At 48.3% G+C, this 25,436-nt stretch overlaps 1 protein-coding gene across 5 annotated transcripts in view; it reads right to left on the bottom strand.

Moving 5' to 3' along the window:
• Window positions 1-25,436, bottom strand: part of IRAG1 (inositol 1,4,5-triphosphate receptor associated 1) — a 118,103-nt gene that overhangs the window by 71,011 nt on the left and 21,656 nt on the right. For all 5 annotated transcript variants that reach the window (XM_081239687.1, XM_081239688.1, XM_081239689.1 and 2 more), the window contains exon 2: window positions 4,108-4,265. In XM_081239687.1, the coding sequence (XP_081095813.1) occupies window positions 4,108-4,265 (158 nt within the window). The remainder of the gene's footprint in view (window positions 1-4,107; window positions 4,266-25,436) is intronic.

Below are 25,436 nucleotides of genomic sequence, written 5' to 3'. Positions count from 1 at the left end.
ATGGAGAACAGGGTGAGGGGATGGTCAGGGAGTGGTGGTCAGAGGGATGCTGGAGCAGATGATGTGGAAGATGTGAGGTCAGCTTATGAGCTAGCACTGACCTGTCCCTGGGGGCTTCCTGAAACCCTTGGAGGAGGATGGGGGGTTTTCCAGGTGGAAAATTGGGTTCTTATAGCTAATATGAACTTCCCCACACCTTCAGGTTTGTAAGGCCCCTCTGAGGAGGCCATGTGGTCCCAGTGAGTGGAGCTTCTGATATGGCTGCTGGCCACAGGCCTAGAAAGAGCTGGTGTCCTGGTCACACTGCCTCTGGGGCCTGGAGCCAAGTTTGGTGCCCCACGGTGAGGCAGATGCAGGCTGGTATGTGTGCAGGGGAGGGGTGGGAGGACGCTCTGAAGGCTGTCATGACAGCAAAGTCTGGAAGAACCAGAGGCAGAGAGGCTCTGGGAAGATGCAAAAACTGCTGTCCTGCATCTGTGGGTCTTCACCCCACGACAGGCCATTGTGAGGGCAGAACTGAGGGAGAGTCAGGCTCCAGCTTGACCAGGAAACAGAGCTGCCAACCACGGCACAGACCCACCCCAGGGGACTCTGGTTCAGCCGGTCTAGGTCGGCAGAGGAATCTGGGGTTAACAAGCTCCCAGGTGACTTAACACTATGCAGAATTTTGCCTGCCTTTGGAGGAAGGGACTTCCTGTGACCTGAGATCCCTTCTAGCTCTGATGGCCTGTCATTCTGGGGTCCCCTAAGGTCCTAGGCTTCTGTCCTGACAGCTTCTATTCCTGCAAGAACCTCTTGGCTACAAGCTCATCCCGTTAAGCTCCTCCCTGTTCAAGGGCCAACCCAGGAAACACTGCTCAGGATGCAGTCTCACACAGTGCTTTGTCAGGAGGCTTTATTTCTTTGTGGGTTTTGAGTACAGCTTCTGATTAGGGTCCTAAAGGGTCTGCCTTTCTGTCTGCGTCTGTCTGTGTGAGTCTGTGTGTGAGTGAAAGTGTGTTTAGCATCCGTGTGTGTGAGTGTGTGTATACATGTGTACGTGCAGAAAGAAAAACAGGATCTAGGCCTACAGCTTTTGTGTTTTTGTGTGAGAAGGCCTCAGCTAGTGCTCATGTCAGTGATGGGAAATGAGGGCTGGGGCCTGAGGAACCAGAAGTAGGGCTGGACCCCGGGGAGCTGTAAAGTCAGAAGGATGCTCTGTTCTTTGCCTGCTTCACAGAGTGGGAATTCACACAGTACTGGGAGTTCCAGCCCAGCCCTCCTGGCCAACCCTGCTTCCATGGCCTCTGCTGCTCCCAGGGACTCAGGCTTCGGCCCCTGGAGGCTCTGGCCCAACTCACAAGGCCTGACCCTCCCCTGAGGCTGTGGCTGCCTGAGAAGCCCAATGTGGGTCATCTGATAGGTGCAGTAGAGCGAGATCCTCTTCACTGATGATGCCCCTGGGCTTCTAGAGAACTCAGGGAGGCCCAATGCCTGTCAGTCGGGGCAGAGAATAAAATAATACTGAATCTGATGTGGCCTTCAGTCTGGGGTCTAACCTGTCCCAGTTCCATGGTCCCTCAGGCCAAAGAAGGTCCTCAAGAGTTGGGCTGAGCAGACAAGAGTCCAGAAGGCAGCCACTAACACCTGCCCAGGGAAGAGATGAGGAACCAGAGGCACAGTAAAGTTAACAGACTCAGCATCACGTCTCTTGACCAGGATGTGGAGGAGTTGTGACTTGAGCCCAGCTTGGTCTCACTCCAGAGTCCACGTTCTTAAATCCTGTGCTGATGGTCCTCCCTCATAGGATCTGGGCATCCTGGCTCCAGCTCAACTGAGTTCCTCGTGGGTCCTTCTCCCACTGGATGCTGGCAACGCAGAGGCTATTGGGACCTGCAAACAGTCTCTTTATTGTCTTGTCTTCCTTGAGCATCTGAAGGACCTTCAGAGACCACGAGGGCCCATGGTCTATAGTATAGAAGTCTGGTCCTGCTTCAAGGTCACAGGGAAAGTGAGCTTGTGGGGGCCCAGAATCTGGAGTTTCTGCTGCTCAGCTAGGGGGTCTCTAACCCTCAGCTGTGTGGTGAGCTCATGGGGCTCTCTCCCTGCTTGGCCGGCCCTAGAAACTCACCCTCACCTCTGACCCAGTGAAGCTACACCTACGTGTGGTTTGAAGCCATGATGGTCAGAAAGGCCAGCGGGCTTTCGTGCTGTCTGGTTTTGTGTCTCTTGAGGAGAAGGTTTGAAGTGTCTTTTAATTAGAGAGGTTTAGAACCAAGAGGAACTGAACTCACTGTAAAAGGATCTCTTCACTGAGGGTGGAGCTGCATCTCTGCCCATCTTTCATTTATTTATTTTTTAGGAACACTTCTATTCTTGGGGAGCAGGGCATGGCAGCTGTTTGGGGGAGTTGCCCAGGATTCGGGAGCTAGATTTTGCATCAGAGTCCGGCTTAAGGGCACTATCACTGTGAGTAAAGTGGAAGGGGTCAGGGATGACCACAGCAAGAAGTGGTCCAGGGCCAGGAGGTGGGGATGCTAAGGGGACAGAACCTGGGAAAGTTGTGACCTGAGGATAGGGAGCCATGACATTTGAATCCGGATGTATTTTACTCTGTGTTGTCCTTCCCTTCTTTAAACTCCAAGTAGACTAGGAAATTTTTTGTTGGTTAAACCTTACAGTCCACTGTTGGCAAGTCTCTGGGGGACTTGTCCACACGTGGTAAGGAACAGCAGCTGCAGGAAGGGGGTAATAGCAGAGCACACAGTTTGGGGAAGACTACATGTCACCCGTGGAGGAGCAGAGGAAGAACTCAGAGCCACTGAAAGCCACCGGCGAGCAGCACCTACCGTAGCCCAGGACATTTCTGGGAGCAGGGCTCAATAAAGACCTGAGCTGGTGCCTGCAGCCAAAGGCATGGGGGCCTGGCTCACTGTCGTTTAGAAATTCAAGGGCTCTCCAAGGCTGCCAAGTTCTGCAACATCTCAATCCCATGAGCTTGGGATGTGGGGATACAAGAGGCCATTCTTTTCTAAGTGTTTATTATCTTAGTTCCCACAGTTATGATATGTAAAGAAAACAAATGTCATCATAACATGAGACTGTTCACTAAGAATCTGCCCACTTGTCACATTAATGCTCACTCGTACAAGCTTCCCTCACTTAACAAGTGTCTATCCCTCTGGCACAGGGCAGTTTGGAGAAGTGTCAGATACAACAGGATGATATAAGTTTCAGTGCAAACCAACTGCAAAGTTCACGAAGTTCACAAAACCATGTCTGAGAACTTCACGTACAAGGTCTTAGACCAATGGGCAGCAGACGGAGCCGGACCAGTTAACAAATGGAGTCAGAATTATGAGGATGATGGCAAGATAGGTTCTTCATGAGGGAACGATTTGAATATTGAGGGATTGAAAGAGGTCCTTAGGAAAATGAATGAACCCCTTAAATATTAAACAAACAGAATCTCTTAATGAAGGTGCTATAAAGTAAAATGTGAAGGTTGTGATAACACATGAAAAGCTCATTTTGTTGGCATAAAAAATATACCAATACCAAAGTCAACGCACTTGATTAAGATTCGGTGTTCATTCTAAAAATTAGCGTATAAGCTATATTTTGGAATATCTACAGCTAAAAATAACTTGTCTTCACCATTTCATTTGTACAATACAATCTCAATGAGCCCCTTTAATTCACTTTCATCATTTCCTTTTTTATAATAAAATCTCACTGAAACCCTTTTTCACTATTTACTGAGCAATTTTGACCTTCATTTCAAGTGGATTCACTTTAAGTGACCTTGCGCTTGTGCCCACGACCCTGATATACGAGGCCTTCCGTGCTGACGGTCCTCCTCCGAGCCTCTCTCCATCCTAGGAGGGTGGTGTGACTTCCCAGGGGGCCTCAGTCAGACACAGCCTACAAGGTAGCACTCTCAGGATGTGTGGGGACCCTGGTCAATTCAAACGACCTTTAGGTATTTATTCCTCAGCGTGGAAGCCGCACACCTTCCCCAGGCCCACTGCAGCCTTCACAGGCTGTCAGCAAACCATGTGGCCTCAGCCCAGGGCGCTTGGCGTGGCCCGGGCCGGGCGGGCTGCAGGTAGTGGGGGAGGCACTTACTTGGCCGGCCGGGCTCTGGGCTGCCTGCGGCTCTCCGGGGGGCTCCTCGTCCTCGGGAATGTGGGGCATGGCAGCCTCCTGGTGGGAGTGGCTGCGCGCGCCCGGAACCTCCGCTGCGTCAGCCCCAAAGATGCTCCAGGAGGCCTGGGCTCCACAGGCTGAGGAGACGCCAAAAGGACAAGTCAAATCCACTCCCATCCCTGACCCATGCTGGGTCCCGTTTCCAGGTGCCACAAGCCGCGGAGAGAGCCTGCTTGAGTTTGCATCAACAAGGGCTAAAATAGGCGAGCAGAGGGCATTTGGAATTGCATTTCCTCCTGCTCCCTGGCTCTGTTTACAAAGTCAGAGGTGACCCAGAGATTTTGCATCTAATTTGGGCCATACAGTAAACACAGCCATCCCAGGAGGGAGAAGAGTGCTTCGAACTCCTCAAAGCCATAGCCGATGGAGGACACTCCATTGGGAGCCAGACTTGTATTTGTCACACATGTGTTGAGCAGCTACTGGGCGCCAGGCACTATCCTAGGAGCATTACCGACATCACCTGAATTAATCCTCACGATGACCTCTGATGCAGGCATTACTATTCACATTTTATAGATGAGAGAACTGCTTCAGAGAGAAGTCACTTGCCCAAATCATACAAAGAATGAAGCATTTGAATCCAGATCTTCCTGATTTGGAGGCCACTACACCACACAGCCTTGCTTGGCCAGGTGGGGGAGGAGGAAAGGATGGTGTCTCCCCACTTCCTGCCCCATGGCTCACCTCATGCCCTTCAGCAGCTCTTCTAACCCTCAGTACGGGGCTCTCTCACTTGAGGACAGCTCTCATTGGACCTGTCAGGCCTGCTAAAGTCATGAGTCTGGAGGCTCAGCCAGGGTGGATCTCCTGTGCCTTGTGCAGGGCTTGCCCTCAGCAACCTTGGGTTGCTTCCCCAAAGCTACACTTAACCCTCCCCATGGGGTAAGGCCTGGCTGGGGTTGACTCCAGTCAGCATAATCTCATCCATCTTGCCACAGTGATTGGCTCAGGGATAGACAATGGATCCAGCCTAAGCCAATGAGCATGTGGCAATGCTCTGGGACCCAGATGCTTTCTCTTGCTCCGGGTGGTGGAGTGTGCAGATGTGAGACCTGGTGCTGCAGACGCCATTTTGCTTCCATGAGGAAGGTCAGACTGAGGAGAAATCTGACACACCCAGAGGAGAGCAGACCCCGGAGATCTGCAGAAAAACGGAGCTGGAGCCCTGATCAAAGCTCACCTGCAGCTGAAACTCTTTCTGAACTAGCCAGTTACAGAAACAATTAAGTCTCTTAGTGTTTAAGTCAGTTTGAACTGGGTTTACTTGTAACTACTAACCTGTAACTCCTTGTACTAACTTGTAACTACTAACGACTGTTACTTGTAAGTACTAACTGTGCTTTCACACTTTCATGTTTCTTGCCAGTCAAGAGGTGTGGGACCAAAATCTCTCCAATAAACCTGAGCCAATGGGTCTGGCTCCTCCGCTTCCTCTAAGAAAAGGGGACCAGTCATGTCAGGTCTCCATCTGGAGAGGCAGGAGAGCAGAAAGAGTAGACAGAACACAGGCTTTGGAACCAGGTACCTAGATCTGAGTCTTCACTCTGCCACTCACTGGCTGTGTAGTCTTGAACCTTTGCTTCACCTCTGAGCCTTGGTTTCCTCGTCAGGGGAACAGAGATAAGAATGCCTCCCATGTGGGACTGTCCCTAGGATGAAAAGAGAGCACCCAGCATGGAGTAGGTGCTCACAGAGGCTACCTGCATGCTGTTCTGCAGCCCAGAAGGTCCAGAGGGCCCTGCCTGGGTTCTTCCCACCCCTAAACTCCTTTAGGTGCCCTGCCCTAGGGGGATGGATGACACCTCCAGGGACCCGAAAAACCAACAACCGGCCTGGTTCTGCAACTTCCGAGGTTCCTTGAAGGAGCTGCTCTGGGAGACAGCAGATGAAAGGCACCAGAGGCAGATGTCGTCCTCAGACCCTGCCCTCGGCTGCAGTCAGGGGGCTGCTGGGACACACACAGGGCAAACGGAGGACATTGCCATTTACTGAGTATCCACTATACCCTGGGTCCTATGCAAGATGCTGTCTGCTGGAGGCTGCAGGAGGAGAAGCCAGGAAGCCCTGCCTTCGCCCAGGACACCAGGTGTTCTTCCTGTACCACAGAAATGGCTTGTGAAGGCCCTAGAGCCAGAGTGCTCTGGTGCAGCTCAGATGTGGCATCAGTCACAGCTCTGACAGACACCCCCAGCTAACACACACCTCTTGACTGAGCTCCCTGAGGCAGGCAAGGGGTCTGAGTGATCACGGATACCCAGGAGGTTCATCCAGAAATGCTTGTTGACTTGTATTTAAAGAACTGGAGAACTTTAGCCCTGGAGTTTTAGTCATTGTGACCACCATCTTGGCTTTTGTCACTCTGCGGTGGACAGGGAGCCCTATTCGGCTCTGAAACAGTTGGGGTGACCCCTGCTGGTCGGCTCAAGAAATCTCATCTCAAGAAGATGATCCGTGAGCAGAGTCATTCATTCCTTCACCACCAACACTCACACCTACTCTACCATAAGGATCATGAAAATGTGGTCTTGGCCCTCAAGGAACATGGAGTCCAATGGTGGGAGGAGGTTGGAAAACAAGATAAGGAGGTAAACACTTTGGAAGTGAGAAGCTGCAGGATCCCAGAAAAGGGTCCCTAACTCCAAAAATTGGGACGAGTGGAATACAGTTTTAGGGAAGAGTCCACGCTAGAATGGTGTTTAGACTGAATCATGAACACTGAAATGCTGACTGAATTTCTCTGAACAGAATAGCTGGAGGTCTAGTGGAGGAGGTGAGACAGGAAGGTGGGTCATGGCCAAGAGGATAGATTTAACCTGGCTCTTGGGAATGAGAGCTCTGGGGCCAGGGCATGCTGTGCCTCCCAGCTCAGGTTGTTTCTGTGTGAGTAAACTCAGCATCAGGTTTGCCCAAAGGTAAGCTCTGTGACTGATTACTACTATCACCTTGACTTGGATTTCAGCCGCAGTGACAATAGTGGTGCTGGGCAAAGCATATGGTAACAGAGTTTGAGGGTAGCAAAAGAATACCCACAAACCCCAATTCTACCAGAAAAGTGCACTACACATCCCAAGAAAACTCTTAAAATGATGTGTAATGTGTGTGCAGGTCTCCAGGCTGTCTTTTTTTTTTAAATACCGTTTTAATTTATTTATTTTATTTATTTACTTTTGGCTGCATTGGGTTTTCGTTGCTGCACGTGGGCTTTCTCCAGTTGCGGCAAACGGGGACTACTCTTCATTGCAGTGTGTGTGCTTCTTACTGTGGTGGCTTCTCCTGTTGCAGAGCATGGGCTTTAGGTGTGCAGGCTTCAGTAGTTGTGGCACGAGGGCTCAGTAGTTGTGGCTCGCGGGCTCTAGAGCGCAGGCTCAGTAGTTGTGGCACACGGGCTTAGTTGCTCCACGGCATGTGGGATCTTCCCAGACCAGGGCTCAAACCTGTGTCCCCTGCATTGGCAGGTGGATTCTTAACCTCTGCACCATCAGGGAAGTCCATCCAGGCTGTCTTAATAGGAGTATGGTTTCCAAAACAGGGAAGCTGACAGTTCTGCTTTTCTTTTATGTCTTAATCTACATGAAGTATATTGTGCTCTGCATGCTATGAGGGATTCAGACGCTCTGGGGCATGTTCTAAAAAGGGGAAGCAGGACAAGAATCTGTGTTTAAAGAACTAAAGACCTTTAGCCTGGAAAAGAGAAGGTACAGGAAGAAATAAAATCTCTTTGCAGATATTTGAAAGCCATTCATGTAATTCTATTGTCCCCAAAGGGTAGATGCATGGCCAATGACTGAAAGGTGAGATCAAGGCAAGGGAAAACTTTCTAGTGGTTGGAACCATCGGGAAATGAAATGGGCTTCTCTTTAAGGTAATGAGCTCCCCATTCCTGGGAGAGTTTCATCAAAGGCTGGGGCAAGGGTCATAGGATTCCTAACCCACTTCAGGGGCCTTTTCCAGCCCTGGGAGTCCCTGAAATCCTGATCTCCTCCTAATCACAACAAACCACAGATCTGAGGGCCCCATCCCATAGGATTCTAGGACCGTGGAATTCCAAAGTCGCATCAGAAATACCTCTACTTCCTTTCCTTCACCTCCTGCTCCTCAAGAAACACCTTAAGTCAGTCCCTGGGTCAGAAAGCAAAGTACAACAGAAGCGAATTAAGTCAGACAAGCACTAAGAGGTGTCAGCTGCTGTAGGATAAAGCAGAGTGGAGGCTGGCTGAAGTCCCACCCTTGACAGGATGGAACCCCGAGCTCCTCAGGGGGAGCCCCAGCAGCCCCACCCTCCCAAGCCATTCCCACGCTGTTCCTGCCCCATCGCTTTCTCTCCCATCCATTATTGTAAACTCGCTGCTTAAAATAACAAGGTAAAAGCAGAGTCCCTCCCCCAGGGTGACATCTGGGCTCCTCTGGAGCTCGTGGGCACGTGGACCTTGCATCCATCACAGCAAAGTTTAGAATATAGTCTCCAGGAAGTGGTGATCTAGAGCAACGACCCAAAAAAGGAGAAAATATTTAGTGATGTTTGGTCTCTGAGCCGCTCCTTCTTTAACCCATTTTCAGGGCCCTTCTTGTTGCCTCTCCAGCTTCGTCAGCAAAGGGTTCAGTGGGTCATTGCCAAGAGCCATCAGCCCTTTGGACTCTACTCTTTCTGCCCCCAGCCAGTGCTTAACTATACAGCTCGGCCTATTTTACAGGAAGGAAAACTGAGGTGCAGAGAAGTGAAGCAACTTGACTGCTCCAGCTACCTTTGTTCCTGGCACAAATTATCTAAGCCTCTGCTGGAATAACTATCCAATGATTTGTGTCACCGAAAAAGCCAAAAGCCTCTAAACCACATTTAAATATTTTTATCTGCCCCTGGTTATTCATTAAAGAAAGCAAAGTAATATACTTTTATTCCTTTTTATTCATCAGATATTTCTAGGTCGCCTACTGAACATTGGACACTATGCGAGGTGCATTTCAGATGCTATCTTGTTTATTATTCCCATTTTATATATTAAGGAACTAAGGATCAGAGAGCTGCAACAACTTGCTCAAGATCACACAGCTAATAAGTGGCAGGCCAAGGATTATAACCCAGGCTAGTTTGATTCAAGGCCCCTTGTCTCTCCCCTCTTCTACTCTGGCCCCTCCACCAGGAGTTTGGCTAGTGTGTAGCAGCTGAACGCCACATGGGTTCTCGCTGTTCTACAGGGGAGAGTGGGAGTGTGCATTCCCAGAGGGGATAAGATAGTGGTGGGGCAGGGGAGAGGAAGCAGCAGGTTGTGAGGCTAGGGGATTTACAGGGACAAAAGAGCGGGCCCAGGGCTTCCCTGGTGGCGCAGTGGTTGAGAGTCCGCCTGCCGATGCAGGGGACACGGGTTCGTGCCCCGGTCCAGGAAGATCCCACGTGCCGTGGAGCGGCTGGGCCCGTGAGCCATGGCCGCTGAGCCTGCGCGTCCGGAGCCTGTGCTCCGCGACGGGAGAGGCCACAACGGTGAGAGACCCACGTACCGCAAAAAAAAAAAAAAAAAGAGCAGGCCCACTGTCAGAGGCTGCATGATCCCCACTATGTAGGGTGGCAAGCGCACCCACTCATCCATCCATCGGTTTGTGGGTCTATGTGTTCAACTACTCAACTTCTTAATCTTCTATTTATACAACTGTCCATTAGTTTGTCCATCCAACCTTTCACCCCAGAAAGGCCCACACTTGTTAGGTGAGTAGCAGAGACTCTGCCCCTGGGAATAGCTGCTGTAGGACCCTGTGGGCCGTGGGGAGAGGGCAGGAGGGGGCTGTTCTGACAGAGCAGCCGTAAAGCACAGGCATGCCCATCCACAACTGGCAGAACACCTCCATCCTGCGCATCTCAGTCACGGGAGGGAGGTGGCTTCCTGTGGGGCTGCCTATGTGCCAGCAGGCACAGGGGCCAACATTAAGAGTCATTATTTCTCAAGGGCCTTTACATCCCCTTTGGTGCTCTCAGCAACCCTTGAGGTGGATAGTGTAAGTACTATTATTATTAACATTATGATTAGTCTCATTTTACGGATGAGGAAACAGAGGCTCAAAGACTTGCCCTAAGTCGCATCACCCATGAGTGGCAGTGCTGGAAGTCAACCACAGGTCGGTCTGACTCCCCAGCTCCCTGCAGGGCCAAGTCCACTAGCTCATGGGTGGCATTCTTGGTAAGCAGTGGCCTCTTACAATGGCCCCTGGGATGCCTCTCCCAGAGCCTTGTGACCAGTCCAGAAGAGACCAAACCCCGCTCTGAAACCACGGTGTCCCAGGAGCACAGCCTGCAAACTGAGTGGCTCTCATATTCCCTCTGTTAAGCTTTGGGTGTCGGAAGAGCCAGAGACGCTTCTGGGAAATAATGAGTTAACCTAGACTCCACTGACCTTTCTGGAGTGACTCAGAATTCTCAGAAGGGAGGGTTTTTTTTGTTCTCCCAGCTTTGAATTTTTGCTTTCATTTTAGCAGCACAAAGAATTTGAAAGAGATTAAGTTGCTATTAATACCACTGGTCTATCTCTAGATGAAGAATTCGATGGAGGGAATTGTTTGGGGTGGCTGCACACACATCCCTCTCAGTCCCTCTGCAAACTCAGAGGATGACAAGGAGGCCACTGGAGAAGGGCCAGTCCTACCCCTGCTCCCATCCGACAAGCCCAGACAGGGGCAGGGACTTGACCAAAGCCACACCTGTGAGTGAGGAGCAGCCAGAGAAGGTCCCAGAACCCTGCCCCCCAGCCCCACTACACATGTCAGCCTTCTGGCCTCTTATTTTGAAAGGTTTGCTTTTAGTAAATAATAAGCTGATGTGTCCATGCTGTGAAAGCAGGCATCCCTTGGCAGTGCCTCTGATCTTGGGTGGGTGAAGATGTTCCCAACTCCCTGTGTTTCCCCGAGGCAGCACTGGATACACTTGGAAAATCTCCCTGGGCATCAGAGATCAGCTCAAAGTGCTAAGAGGTGCCTCTGTGGGTTCCTAGACATGGCCAACTGCAGAGCTGAGTCCTGTACCCCACAAGTGAGTCCAAGTTGGGGTCTCCCTCACAATAGCCCTATCTTGCTTCCTAACCTTGAGATGCTGTGAGAGGGCTCTGGACCTTGGCAGACTGGGTTCTAATTCTCCCTCTGCCTCTTTCTTGCTGGAGTAGTCTCCTCTTGGCCTCAGTTTCCTCATCTGTAAAATGGAGGCAATAGTACATACATTTTAAAGTTGTTGTAAGGATTAAATTAGGAAATACACACAGGGTGCCGCACAGACTATACCCTCAATGAGTTCCTTTCCCATTCTCTGAATTGGGCAGCGGAGCCCTCTGAGCCACGGCATCACCAAAACCCAACCAAGGCCCAGAGAGTTTGGTGTTCATCCTGGGTGGCAGAGTTCTTGGCTTTGTTTCTGGCAAGTTAAGGAGACAGAGGGCTTCTCCTCTGTACTGACAATCAGATAAAAGACCATCAGACATAATTGGAATTAAACCCACCAGGGGCCATTCACTCTGCTATGGGGCAACCAGTGTCTGCAGTGGTGGGTTTACAGAAACAGCACGCAGTACTGTGGTCAGCCACAGGTCTGCACTGTGGTCATCCAAGCTCTGTGCTGTGGTCAGTCCTGAGTTTATCTGGTTCCAAAGACCCTGACCTTTCTGCCACCCCTGTGTTGACTCCCAAAGCACAGAGGCTGTTATTCTGCAAGGGAGAGATGAAACCTAGCTTGAGATCTGGTGCAAGTGCTCAGGCTGCACAGGATAAATGGGAGAATGGATGACTGAAGGGGGCACAGTCCTCGGCATGTCAGTGGGAGCCCCAAGTTTCCATCCTGAAAGCAGATTTGGATTGAAAGGAGGAGTGGAGAGCAAGGGTGGGGTGTAGAAGGGTAGAAGGAAGGGGCCTCGGGGGCAACAGAGAGGGGAGGATGAGGGACCGGAAGGGACCCTCTCAATGACCTCTCCCCGTCAGCACAATCCTTCTGGTCCAGGGGCTGGGAGTACAGGGGCTGCGGCCCAGCGGTGCTTTGGCAAGGAGTCCCTGAGCACTCCCGACACTCTGGCCTGGAGTCTGCACACTCTGGCCATGCTCTCCAGTCCCAAGGGTCTCTCATGGGCTCTTTTGGCTGGGGGTGCCTTCCTCCCCTGATTCAGAACCCATTCTAGCCCTGAGGGTGAGCCAGCATCTGCTGAGACCTGTGCCAGGGCCATATCCAAGAGGGGAGGCCGGGTCAGCCCCCAGAGGAAGAGTACATGAGTGTGCACGATGCTCGGCTGGTGGGGGACGTGCAGGGGCTACTCAAGATAGGTGGCATGTCTGGAATCCTAACAGACTCCTTGCTTCCCCTCACATCTCCTTTCCCCCACTGCCCTTCCCCTCGGGCAAACAGGGAGGCCATTCTGTGCTCACTGCCCAGGAGGAGGGCTGGGGGCAGTTGTAGCAGCAGGAGATAGAGGAAAGGGAGTCTATCTCTGCCTTATATATCACAAAGAGCTAGCCCTTAGGGAAACAGGAAGGGCTCAGTGCACAGAAAAAAGGATTTGGGCAAAAACATCCTACGTAATGGTAAATCTCCCCCCAACCCAAGACTAATAAAGATTATGGGACAAAGGAAAGATAGGAAAAGTGGAGTGGAAGCAGTGAGAGGGTAGACTCTGGTGAGTCCCTGAGAACGGGGCCTGTGCCCTGCTTCCCTGGGGAAGTGGGAAAAGATCCCCAAATCTGAGAGCAGAGAGGCATTTCCCAGACAGAACCCAGAGGAGAAGACCCCAGAGAAAGGAAATGGCTATTTGATATGACTTGATAGATGAGGCCTTTAGACATCCTCACAGGGGGGTAGGGTGGGGGACACGGGGCGGAGAACACAATCATTTCTGTGCACCTAGGAGCAGACAGTTGCTAGACCTGAAGGTGCCTTGAAAAGGCAGGTTCAGAAGTTACCTACTAAGCAAGGACTGACAGAAACAGGAGGATCACCTTGTCAAATGATGGGCGCCCTCCTCACCCCGACTCTCTGGCACTCAGGAAGCCCCTTGGGCCTTAGATGCCACTCTAGAAGCAGGGAAGGGTTGGAGAAACCCTGAAATGCCTGGGATCCATGTTCTACACCCCCTGAAAAGTGGTCAAGTCACAGCGAGACCTCTATCTACCCCCAGCCCCGGCCTCAGCCAGGACAGGAAGTAAGCCAGAACATCTCCCCAGCTTTCCTCTCCAGCTTGTTCACTTTAGCAATTCTTTTTTTAAAAACTAAGTCCACTTGAAAAAAATTTTCTTTCTTCTTGGAAATATGTGCAATTGCTTAATCGGAGGCAGTTCAAAGGCACAGGGAACAGCAGAAAAGTATCTGAGCCCCCCTTTGAGCTTCCAGGAGAAATAAATCCCTCCCAGTTCTCTTTGTTCCAGGCCACCCAGCAGCCTCTTCCCTGAGTCACTCACTCCAGAGTGACATGAGTCATTGTCCTGGGGTCAAGGACCACACGGTATTCCCGGGTCTGCAAAACTGACCAGGGCACCAAGGGGCCATCAGCAGGGCTTGAGGCTGCCTCTAATCAGTGGAGGACCAGAAGCTGCCTCCTAGATTCTGGGCCTGGTTCTACCTTCCCCAGGTGTGTGGCCTCAGTGAGTCACTGAGCCTGTCTTGGGAAGGAGGTGGATTTTTAGGCCCTTCCTTCTTGTACTTTGTGGGAACTTCTCCAGTGGTATGCTGGTGCCTGACCGTGTACCTCTTCCCAACTCCACATTTAGTGATGTTGAGTTAGTAACTTAAAATTGGTCATGATGGGAGTATTTATATCACAGGAGTCAGCAAATGCTATATATCAACGTCTTTTTTTTCCCATAGAGCCAGCTGTTGACCATTTACCAGCACACTACTGAGCCCCTCAGGCAACTCTTCCCATGTGCACTATGGTCCCCTCACACTCACCATGTCCCAAACAGAACCCATCATTTCTTCCTGCCCCCAGCCCTGCTCTCCCACAAGCCCACTCCTGTGTGCTAGTGAACGCACTCAAGCTAAAAACCCAGCAGTCATCACTCCCCACATTCAGCTTGATTCTAAGTCTTGTCAATCCTAGTTCAGGTGTCTTTGATCACTTCCCTTTTTCTCGTAGCCACCATCCCAGCCATGGCTCTGTGTGACCTGGGTCACTGCAACAGTCTCATTGGTCTCCTTACCTCTGGTCTAGTCCCTTCCAGCCACCATCCATAAGATGTCAGAGCAGTCTCTCTAAAACATAAATTGGATCACCCTTCCCTTTATTATAATCTTTGAGATTATAAGAAATCCTGACTTAGAACTGGTCTCTTTTCCCATGTAACCAGTTCTAAGTCAAGATTCCAGCCCCTCTCCCTGGCCTCATCTATTATTTCAGCCATCATACACCTATGGTCCAGCCACGATGAACCAATAGCCAACCTTCAAACATGCCCTGCTTTTTTATACCTTTTGCATAATCCTCTTCCTTATGCCTGGGTTGCCTTCCATCCCCTTTCTATACCTGATGAACTCCTATTCATCTAATTCAAATATTCTTTCCTTCATTCACCCCAGAAAAAATTTCTCCCTTCCTGTATTAGTTTCCTATGGCTGCTGTGACAAATTACCACAAACTTGGTCTCTGAAAACAACACAGATTTATTATCTTACTGTTCTGGGGGTCAGAAGTTCAAAATCAGTCTCAGTGAGCTAAAATCAGTATCAGTAGGCTGTGTTCCTTCTGCAGGGTCTAGGGGAGAATCCATCTCCTTGCTTTTCCAGTTTCTAGAGGCTGCCTACATTCCTTGGCTGGTGGCCCTTTCTCCATCTTCAAAGCCAGCAGTGTAGCATCTTTTCTCTTCTCTGACCTCTGCTTCCATCCTCACATTTCCTTTTTGTCTGACTTTGTCATGCCTCCTTCTTATAAGGACCCTTGGAATTACACTGGGCCCACACAGCTAATGCAGGATGATCTCCAAATCTAAGGAACCTTAATCTAATCATATCTGCAAAGGTCCTTTTTCCATTTAAGGTAACATATTCACAGGTTCCAGGGATTAGGACACAGACATCTTGGCGGGGAGCAAGGGAGGATTATTCAGTTTACCACACTTCTCTGTTCTCCCAGAGCAATTTGCACAGACCTCATCTCAGCTAGAATTTGAGCACCTCAACAGCAGGGACTATACCTTATTCACATTTTTATGACTGTTTGAATAAATATTCATATATTTATGACCCACATCCAGTACAGGGTAAAACACATAATGGCCACTCACTAGATGTTGGTTGAATTAATTAATGAATGAAACCATATCACTAATAAACAGATTAAGAAGGCTTTGCTTTAATTGGCAGCTAGCTTCTGTAAAACTAGGATTCGTGTAAAGGCGAGAAATTCAGATCCTTCAGGGGCCAGGCAGGTGAGATGAATGACAGCCATTATGGGGTGTGGCTGACCACAGAGCACAGGTGCCATCTAACCGGGACAGTTACTATTCAACTGGGGGGGGGGTCATGAAAAAAATACCCATCTTTGTTGGCTAGATCTCCCAATTTTTCAAGAAAAGCCTAAATCCCAGATGTTTAAATATGAAATCTCCCAATTTATAAATGCTAAATGTAATTCAAAACGTTAGAGAAACACCAGGCGGGCCAGACAAACACATCCCTGGTCAAGATTTGGTCTGCAGCCACCAATTGCCCCCTCTGATTTATACCATGAGAAAATGTTCTCCTGGGCTTTTCCTGCTAATTAATCTAATTCAAATCAAGGCCAATAAGCAGTGCCAACTGTAAGCACTATCTGAGAAGGCCAGTCAGCTAAGCAGAGATTGGCCTTCTCTACAGACTGAAGAGGCCCCCTCCCGTGGGCTCTCTGGGTGATGTGTGATTCTACAGGCCTCTCCTTGCTGTCCAGGCCCTGGAGCTGCTGCCTGAGGAGACAGATCTTTGCCTGGCCCCAGACATTCGTGGGAGCCAAGCCCTGCTCCATGCAGAAGCATATCCCCAGTCCAGTGGCCCTGCCCCTGGCAATGATATCAAACCAAACCCAGCCCAGAATTGGCAGCAAGCATGAGACGTGGTACAAGGAGAAAAGCAGGGATTTGGGAGTGAAACAGACCAGGTCCCATCACAGCTCTGGCACTTACAGCTCAGTGGCCCTTGACAAAGCAATGAACTTCTATGGGACCAGTCTGCTGTTTGTAAGACAGGGGTTAAGCTACTTCTCTCAAAGTGTTGTTGTGAGATTTAAATAAAATAGGCATGGAAAGTATCCAGAACATAGTAAATACTTAAGAAGTGTTCCTTTACTCACATCTGAGAAAGAAAATACTGATAACACAAATCACCTGTGCCTGATGCAACAGAGGACTTGACTTAAAACCTAGATAATGCTCCTCTCTGGGCTTGGTTTTCTGGTTTTCCAGCCCACAGCAGATTAAAAACAGTGAGAAAACACAACTGACCACAAGGAAGGAAGCAGCCACACTCTGAAGAGCAGACACAAGCACTCTGTGTGGCCCAGACCCTGGGGCCATTGGGTCCGGGCCAATCTTAGACAGCCTCCCAGGCCCTGCATTCATCCCTGCCGTACAGACAGCATGTCTACGGTGAGCATGAATGAAGCAGAGTTCCCATGCTGGCTCCTTGGGAAAGACTGGAGAGCGAGTTCCATTTTAGAACATCTCCATCCAAAATGCTTCAAAGGCGTAAAGGTTTGATGCTTTAGACATAGTCATTTTTGTTCGCAATATATTGGTTGAGGGGGAAGAAAAACAGCTGGCATGATTCTACTTTCATTTAAAAATCATCTCTCTATATATATATATCTTATGTGAAATATATGTAGATTGATATATGGCTCTATCTATTCATGAGGGTGGGGGAAAGAAGTCAAGATAACCATCTTGAACCCCAAATGTTAAAAACGGTTATCTTCAAATGGAATTATGAATAAATTCAATCTAATATCTTTTGAATATTTATGTCTCTATTTTCCCTTTTTTTTCTACAATGAGCCTGACTTACTTGCATAGTAAATAATGGCATTGTTAAAAGAAAAAAAAAAGATAGTCTCTTTGGTGTCCTGAGAAATTAAAGGGAGCCACCAGGAGTGGCCAATCTGAAAAAAGCCAGGAACAGCGCCCTACCACCTTGGGAACTTTGTTCCAAACAAAAAGAAAATTTCTTGGGAATTCCCTGGCGGTCCAGTGGTTAGGACTCTGCGCTTTCACTACCAAGGGCCCAGGTTCGATCCCTGGTGGGGGAACTAAGATTCCACAAGCCACATAGCACAGCCAAAAAAATGGTAAAAAAAAAAAAAAAAAAAAGTAAAATAAAATAAAATTTCTTCCTTGATTCGGCAACACCCCATCCCCAAACAAACAAACAAAAATAACCAATGAATGTCCAATTCCCAGCATGCCTTTCTTTGCCATTCTTCCCTCCATGACCCCTCCTTCTCCCTCTCCCTTCCCAGCTTTGGTCTGGGGAGTAACCATCAGGGTCTACATGCAGGAACTGGTTTGGGAAAGTCAGAAGGAAAAGATGGTCTGCACAGTGCCTGCCTAAATCATTCATTCATTCAAGAAACACATGTGAGTGGCTCTCAGTGTCAGTGTCGTGCTGGGCACTGGGGCTCCAAGAGTGTCCTTCAAGGCTGCCTCCCCAGGAAGCCTTCCCTGACCTCTCCGGGATGCTGTGTGCTCTCTGGTCCATGATAGCACCTTACAGCTGCCCCCATCTGCCACGCAGTGGTTTCCTGTACAAAACCACATCTGCCAAGCCTGAAGGCAGAGAGCTTTCATCACGTTTCCCAGCTGTGGAAATGTAGTGCGGGTCCAGAGCTCAGTACCTGGTGGATCCTCCTTTTGAAAGAAAGGACTCTAGGAATCAAACCACACCTTTCATCTGGCCTACTCCACACACAGCACAGTATGTATGATATTATTTATTAGCTTTTGAACCCTCTCAGCTCTGTGAGGGAGGTATTATATTTCCATTCCACGGATGAGGAAATCGAGTCTCAGAGGGGTAAAGTGACTTGTGCCGGGTCACACAGTCAGGTGACAGAGTCAGGACTAAGATCTGGGTCTTCTGTGCCTAAAATGGGATCTTTGTTCTTTCTCAAGAGCAGAGTCACTCCTGTTCCTATCTAACCTCCGAAGAGACAGAACAAGAGTTATTGGCAGAGGTTTCCGGACAGGGGGTCTGGATTGTTCCACATCACAGCCCTACCTCAGGGCCAGCAGGGGCAACCCTAGCTGAGGCACAGAACTGAAAGTCCTTCTCACAGCATCCCCCGGGGCAGATAGGAAGCAGCTGCTCCATCTAAGGCAAACAGAGTAGATAGCTCTTCCCTGCTGGGATGGAGCACCCAGCTCAAGTCCCACCCCCTATTTATCTCCACGCTGGGAATCCTAGTTCTCGGAAGCTGTGGAAATAAGCCCGATAACCTGGGCTGGGCTGCAGGGCAGAGTCAGGCCCAATATGTGCTTCAGGAGGCCAAAGGAAGGATTATAACGGGTTGGTGATAGGAGCCTTCTGGGGGAGTGAAGAGCAGACTGTGACATCAGCGGCCTGTGTGGGGATGAGTTCCTTCACCACTCTGCCCTCAGTCTCCCCATCTCAGTACAGGGTTGGCTAAGTTGCCAGACTGTGCCCCACTTCCTGCCCCATGAGTTTGAGGTCCATGGAGCCTATTGAGAGCAGTCATACAATCAGTGGCGAGGAGTCTAACTGGCAACACCCGTGCTGGAGGCAGTCTGAGGCCATCTTTGTATCACTTTCCCCATTACAGTGATTGGTTCAAGGGTGAGCATGTGACCAGCCAGAGCCAATGAGATACAGTAAGACTTTGCTGGGCATCCTGGGAATGAGATTCTTCTTCTTCTTCTTCTTTTAAATATTTATTTATTTATTTGGCTGCACTGGGTCTTTAGTTGTGGCATGCGGGATCTAGTTTCCTGACCAGGGATCAAACCCAGGCCCCCTGCATTGGGACCACCAGGGAAATCCCTGGGAATGAGATTCTTACTCCTAACTGCAGACCTTGAATCTAAGAAGGTGAAAACAGAATCCTTGTTGTGATGATAAAGAATTTGTCTAAGAATGTAATCAGTGTGAAAGAGAACACAGCAAAGAGCCAAAAGAAACTAGGTTCTGAGGCTATCATCTAAGGCTCTGATCAAGCCATGCCTGATATCCCTGGCCTTTTATGTTTCAAGAACCAATGAATACCCCTTTCTGCTTAAACTGGCTTATGTTGGCTTTTTTGGCTCTTGCAATAAAGATTTCCAACTGGGACAAACAGCTTATTCTTTGTAAAACTGGCTTTACAGGGTCTTTCTCAACACCAAAGGCTTCGCTTCCCTCATCACTCTGCTGCCTACATGAGAGTTTGATCTGAAAAACTCAGATGTGGAGCAAATGCTCTTGCCCTAAGTTATCCCCTGACTAAACTTATCACCATGTCCCTGTCCTCAGAACCTGCTCTTCATTCTGCATCCCTTGCACCTGTTGATGGGCTCAGCATCCTCCCAGAAGCCCCACCCAAACCCACCCCCACAACGATGCCTGTCTCTCACCCTTCCCCCTACTACACACACACACACTCTTTTTTTTTTTCTTTTTCTTTTTTTGCCGTACGCGGGCCTCTCACTGACGTGACCTCTCCCGTTGCGGAGCACAGGCTCCGGACGCGCAGGCTCAGCGGCCATGGCTCACGGGCCCAGCCACTCCGCGGCATGTGGGATCTTCCCGGACCGGGGCACAAACCCGTGTCCCCTGCATCGGCAGGCGGACTCTCAACCACTGCGCCACCAGGGAAGCCCCCACACACACTCTTTTAAACTCAGCCTCCAGAGGCGGAACTAGGTTTGAGCAGCCTGCATGTTCCTGCCTAAAAGATAGCACGGTGAACACAAAGACGTGTTTGTTGAGTCAAATTTCAACCTTTAAATGATTTTCAAATGTCGTTGCCTCCTGAAGATGACCACCAGGAACTCATGCCATCTACCCCTTGGCTCAGAGTCAGATGGCACCTGTTAACCCTCCCCAGGAGAGCAGACCCTGAGACCCCAGCAACGGGAGGCTGTGTGAACATGATTGCCGCCCTCTGCCCTGGACCCCAGCCCCACAGTTTGGGGTGAGGACCTCAGTTTGCAGGACAAGGAGGAAGCTCACACCTCACCCAGTGAGGCCTGTGGAGGGGACAGGAGCAGCTGTGGGTCTCAGCTGGGGTCTTTTCTTCACCAAGAGAATCTGAATTGAACTGCATTTGCAGTTTGGTCAATTCAAAAGATGCTTCTTGAATGGAGGCTGTGGCCGCAAGAAACCACGTGCTTAAGTAAAATGGACCAATTCCCTTGGTGTCCAGATTTATGCAAATAGCTGCAGGATTTGAGTCTTCAAGCACAGCTTGAGAGCAGGCTATGGTAAACAGTGATGTGCAATGGCCTGGGAGGCTGGGGGCGGGGAGGTAAAGGCAGGAGCCTGGGAATGACTGTCCCAACAGCAAATTTTGGTGGCCTGAGGCACATGAATTTCAGTATGCTGCTACTTGAACAGGCATGAGCAACTGCGGCTGCTTAATGATCTGAGACAGGAAGGAACCATAGAGGATTTCTCTCCAGGAGAGTTGTCATCTTCCCACAATGAAGACTGAGTGCATGGAAACAATTCCGAGGCATCAGCAGAAGAAAAGCCAGACTTATTGCACTAGGTGCTCTACCTGGCTCTTTACATCCTTTTATCATATTCAGTCCTTACAACAGCCCTGCATGATATTATTATTCCCATTTTACAGATGAGAGGCTCAGAAAGGCTAAGTAATTTGCTCCAGGCATTACAGTTACCAAGCACTGTAAACAGGGTTTGAGCTCAGGGTAGTCTGTCTCCAAGCCCAGGGTTCGGTTCAGCACACCATGATGAGGGCAATACGGAACCCGGCAGCAGAGGTGGCACAAAAGAAACACTAGCACAGGACCAGAAGAGGTTTTTCTGGCTAAGGATTCACCAAGTCATCATGGAGAAGTTATTATCCTTAACATCAGATTCCCGTATATTCTGTCTGTTAAATTGCAGTTTGTTATATGTATAGTACCTGTCCTTATGTTAACTGTTTGGTAAACAGCAGAGTTCAATCCAGGGTTTAAGCTGAGTCATTCTTAAGAAGCTTCTGGAAATGCTGAAGCTTCTGGAAATTTCTCACTTGCACTTCCAGGTGAGAGAGGCTGATAACAAACCAGAAAATGGACCCTTGGGAGGGTTGGTTCCCATATTATGATGACATTCCTGAGACAAAGGGTTCAGCAAATTATTTGGCCTCTGAGCCAAATACGACCCACTGACTCTATTTGTAAATAAAATTTTATTGAAACACAGCCACAACCATTCATTTATGCATTGTTTATGGCTGTTTTTACACTCCGAGGGCAGAGTAGAGTAGGTGAGGCATACACTATCTGACTTACAAAGCCTAAAATATTTACTATTTGGCTTTTTACATATAAAGTTGGCCAAACCTGCTCTAACACAATTCCAATTATTTGTTTTCAGGTTGGTCTTCCCCACTTGGCTGACAGCAACTCAGTGGGCTTCAAGGCAGACTCCTATTCATCCTTCAAAACCCAGTCTTTTCATCTTTGTATCCCCAGCACCAGATACATAATTAGGGTCTGGCAAATGTTGAACTGAATCAAATAATTCTTTAACCCAGATTACATGCATATGTCTTCTGAAAACACCTAAGGGGAGAGGGGACAAGACTTCCTGGAGGGTCAGAGATGTTCAACTTGAGGAAACCAGGGCTACTTGGGGAGTAAAATCAGGCATTCTGAGTGTTACCTTGCAGTCCTGCTTGTGAGCCTGATTCTCCCTCCTGGGGCAGGGGAGGCCCTGCTCTCAGGGCACCACAGAGGATCTCACTGACTCCCACCAACTCCAGCACCTTGGGCCTTGCAGTTAGAATATTCTCCGTGGGGTGGGATAGGAAGGGTGGGAGGGAGACGCAAGAGGGAGGGGATATGGGGATATATGTATACGTATAGCTGATTCACTTTGTTATACAGCAGAAACACAACATTGTAAAGCAATTATACTCCAGTAAAGATGTTTTCAAAAAAAAAAAAAAAAAAGAATATTCTCCTTGACGGAGAGGAGAGGAAAACCCCCTTCTAGGAAATTCTCTTTTCAAAGATTAGTATGCTCCCCTTACCCAAGAGGGCATAAATGGTTGGTCCAAACTGTTAGATGCCCCTTACAGTAGGCAATTTGATGTACTCCTCTTTAATAAATGAACTAGCTGATTGATGTTTTTTCTCTGGAGGCTTACTTTTTTAAAATTCTGACTACCCATGAATTTGCACTTCCTGAGAAAAGTTCCTTTTGGGAAGAAAACTAGGATTTCAAAGCAGTGAGGCCATTTCTTTGTGACCTCATTATGAAACCACTCTGTGACCTTGGGCCAGTCATGCCTTTCTCTGGGCCTAGCTTTCACCTTCTGTACAATAAAGTTCTGACATTTGACCCCTGGAGGGGATGGAAAGCAGTGGCCTGACAACAGACAGCTTGACAGAGCTTCTTTCCTCTTCCAACCTCTGTGCTACAGTAACTAACTCTGCCATCTTCTCCCTCCCCAACAAATCCAGCAGTTCATTCCTGTTGCCCGTTCTAGAGGCTTAAAGAAGATACTTTAACTCTGAAGCAGATTCTTAGAAGATAAGAAAATGCCACTGATGTGGTTGGAAAAATCTGAGTTGGATGAAATGGAAACACAGAGCTTTCCCTCGAGGCCAGATGAGAAAAGCATGGACATAGGCCAAAGTCCATCCCTTCCTTGAGCTTCTGGGAGCTGGCTGCCCACCTCCTGTTTTAGAACACAATGCCCCCCTTACCCTTCACTCTCCTTGCAGATCCCCCCATGGGCATAACTTCTGAGGCTGCAGGATCCTGGTTATCTGGGAGCAAATCAGTATTAACTATGAATTGAACTGGTTTTTATTGATTTCCCTATGGGTGATTTACAACGCCTGCTAAAAGGGTTTGTGGCCAGATGTCAATAAAAACACTCAGAAGGCAAGAGAGTTAAAAATAAAAGACTGAAAAAGGGAGCAGAGACTGTGCAGAGGAAAGAGGGAGATAATTTCACCAGCTGAAGTGAGATGTATCCTCAGCTCAGAATACCTGGAGAGAAAGCTTGATTTTTGGTTTCTATAGACATAACTAATTTTGCTTTTGGCTATTGTAAGAATTAAAGAGCAAAGAATAGTTAGTATCTTGAACTTCCACAGCTGACTCTTTGCTCAAAAAAGAACAAAATTAGAGTGAGCTTTTGCATTTCAGAACTTTAAAGTTCATTTCACGGGAATCTTTCCATTTAAGAACTTCACATTTCACTTCACAGAAGGACTCCTCATGCAAGTATGTCACCATACTGTTTACCCAGCAGAATCTGGAATTACTTTCTTTCAAGCAGGCAGTATAAATAGAGGTTCTAGGTGTTATATGCATGTCTGAGTCTGATGGCTGGACCCTCTTTGATGTGGCTCTAGGGCAGGTTGACAAAAGTGAGCTCAAGGAACATGCAAGATCACAAGTGAGGATCCTTTAGCTCAGGACTAGAGGCAGTGCCTTTTAATTCTGGCTGCAGGTCACTGTCATTTGGTAGTCTTGTGAATGGGTTATTTAAATAAATTCTGGCTTCACTAGTTGCAACTAACCAGAAATCCGATCTCTCAGAAGAAAACCAGTAAGGCTATTGCTATGGGCTGAACTGTGTTCTCCAAGAATTCACACAGTGAAGCCCTAGCCCCCAGCACCTCAGAATGCGACTGTATCTGGAGATGGGGTCTTAAAAGAGGTGATTACACTGAAATGAAGCCACTAGGCCTTAATTCAGCCTGACACATGTCCTTATAAGAAGAGGAAATTTGAACACACAGAAAGACACCAGGGATGTGTGTGCACAGGGAAAGACCATGTAAGGACACAGCAAGAAAGTGGCCATCTGCAAGCCAAGGAGAGAGACCACAGGAGAAAACAAACTTACTGAGACTTTGATCTTGGACTTTCCCAGACATGTGAGAAAATAAATTTCTGTTATTTAAGCCACCCAGTCTGTGGTATTTTGTTATGGGAACCCTAGCAAACGAATACAGCTACTGACAGAATTTCTTAGCCATATCGGGTTTAAATTCAATTCTTTTTCAAACAGCTAATCTTTGGAATTGGTATCAATGAATTAGGGGGAATAACTGCTTTAGTATTTCTCTAGGCCAGCCAGAAAGCTCCTTTCAGGACCCTCTAATGAAATAAAAATGCTCTGGAGTAGGCCCCAAGAATTCTGGTTTTGAAGAAGTAAAACTATCACTATTTGCAGATGACATAATCGTATACAGAGAAAATCCTGAGGAATCCACCGAAAATCTATTAGAACTAATACACAAGTTCAGCAAGGTTGCAGGATACAAGACTGATATACAGAAATCAACTATATTTCTATACACTATCAGTGAAAAATCCAAAAATGAAATTAAGAAAACAGTTCCAGGGACTTCCCTTGTGGTCCAGTGGGTAAGACTCCGCACTCCCAACGCAGGGGGCCCGGATTCGATACCTGGTCAGGGAACTAGACCCCGCATGCATGCTGCAACTAAAAGTTCGCATGTCACAACTAAGAGTCTGCATGCTGCAACTAAGAAGTCTGCATGCCACAACTAAAGATCCCGCATGCTGCAACGAAGATCCTGTGTGACGCAACTAAGACCTGGCACAGCCTAAATCAATGAATAAATATTAAAAAAAAAAAGAAAACAGTTCCATTAATAATAGCATCAAAAAGCATAAAATAATTAGGAATACACTTAATAAGAGAAATGAAAAACTTACACTCTCAAAATAACAAAACATTGTTGAAGGAAATTAAAGACCTAAATAGATAGAATGCCATCCCATGTTCATAGGTCAGAAAACTTAATATTAAGATGATATATTCCCCAAATTGATCTATATATCCAACACAATCCCTACCAAAATTCTAGTAGCCATTTTTCAAAAACTGACAAGCAGATCCTAAATTTTATACGGAAATGCAAGGGACCAAGAATAACCAAAACAAACCTTAAGAAAGAAGGGGAAAAAAGGGTAATTCACAACTCTCAATTTCAAAACTTAATAGATAAAACTACAGTAAGATAACATGATGCTGGGTAGTATGTGAAGATAGACATATAGATCAATGGAACAGAACTGAGAGTCCATAAATAAACCCTTACATTTGTAGTCAGTT

Source organism: Mesoplodon bidens, assembly GCF_964165515.1.
Source record: "Mesoplodon bidens genome assembly, chromosome: 7".
Classification (NCBI taxonomy): domain Eukaryota; kingdom Metazoa; phylum Chordata; class Mammalia; order Artiodactyla; family Ziphiidae; genus Mesoplodon; species Mesoplodon bidens.
Note: the sequence above shows the minus strand (reverse complement) of the source record. Positions and strands in the feature narration are given on the sequence as shown.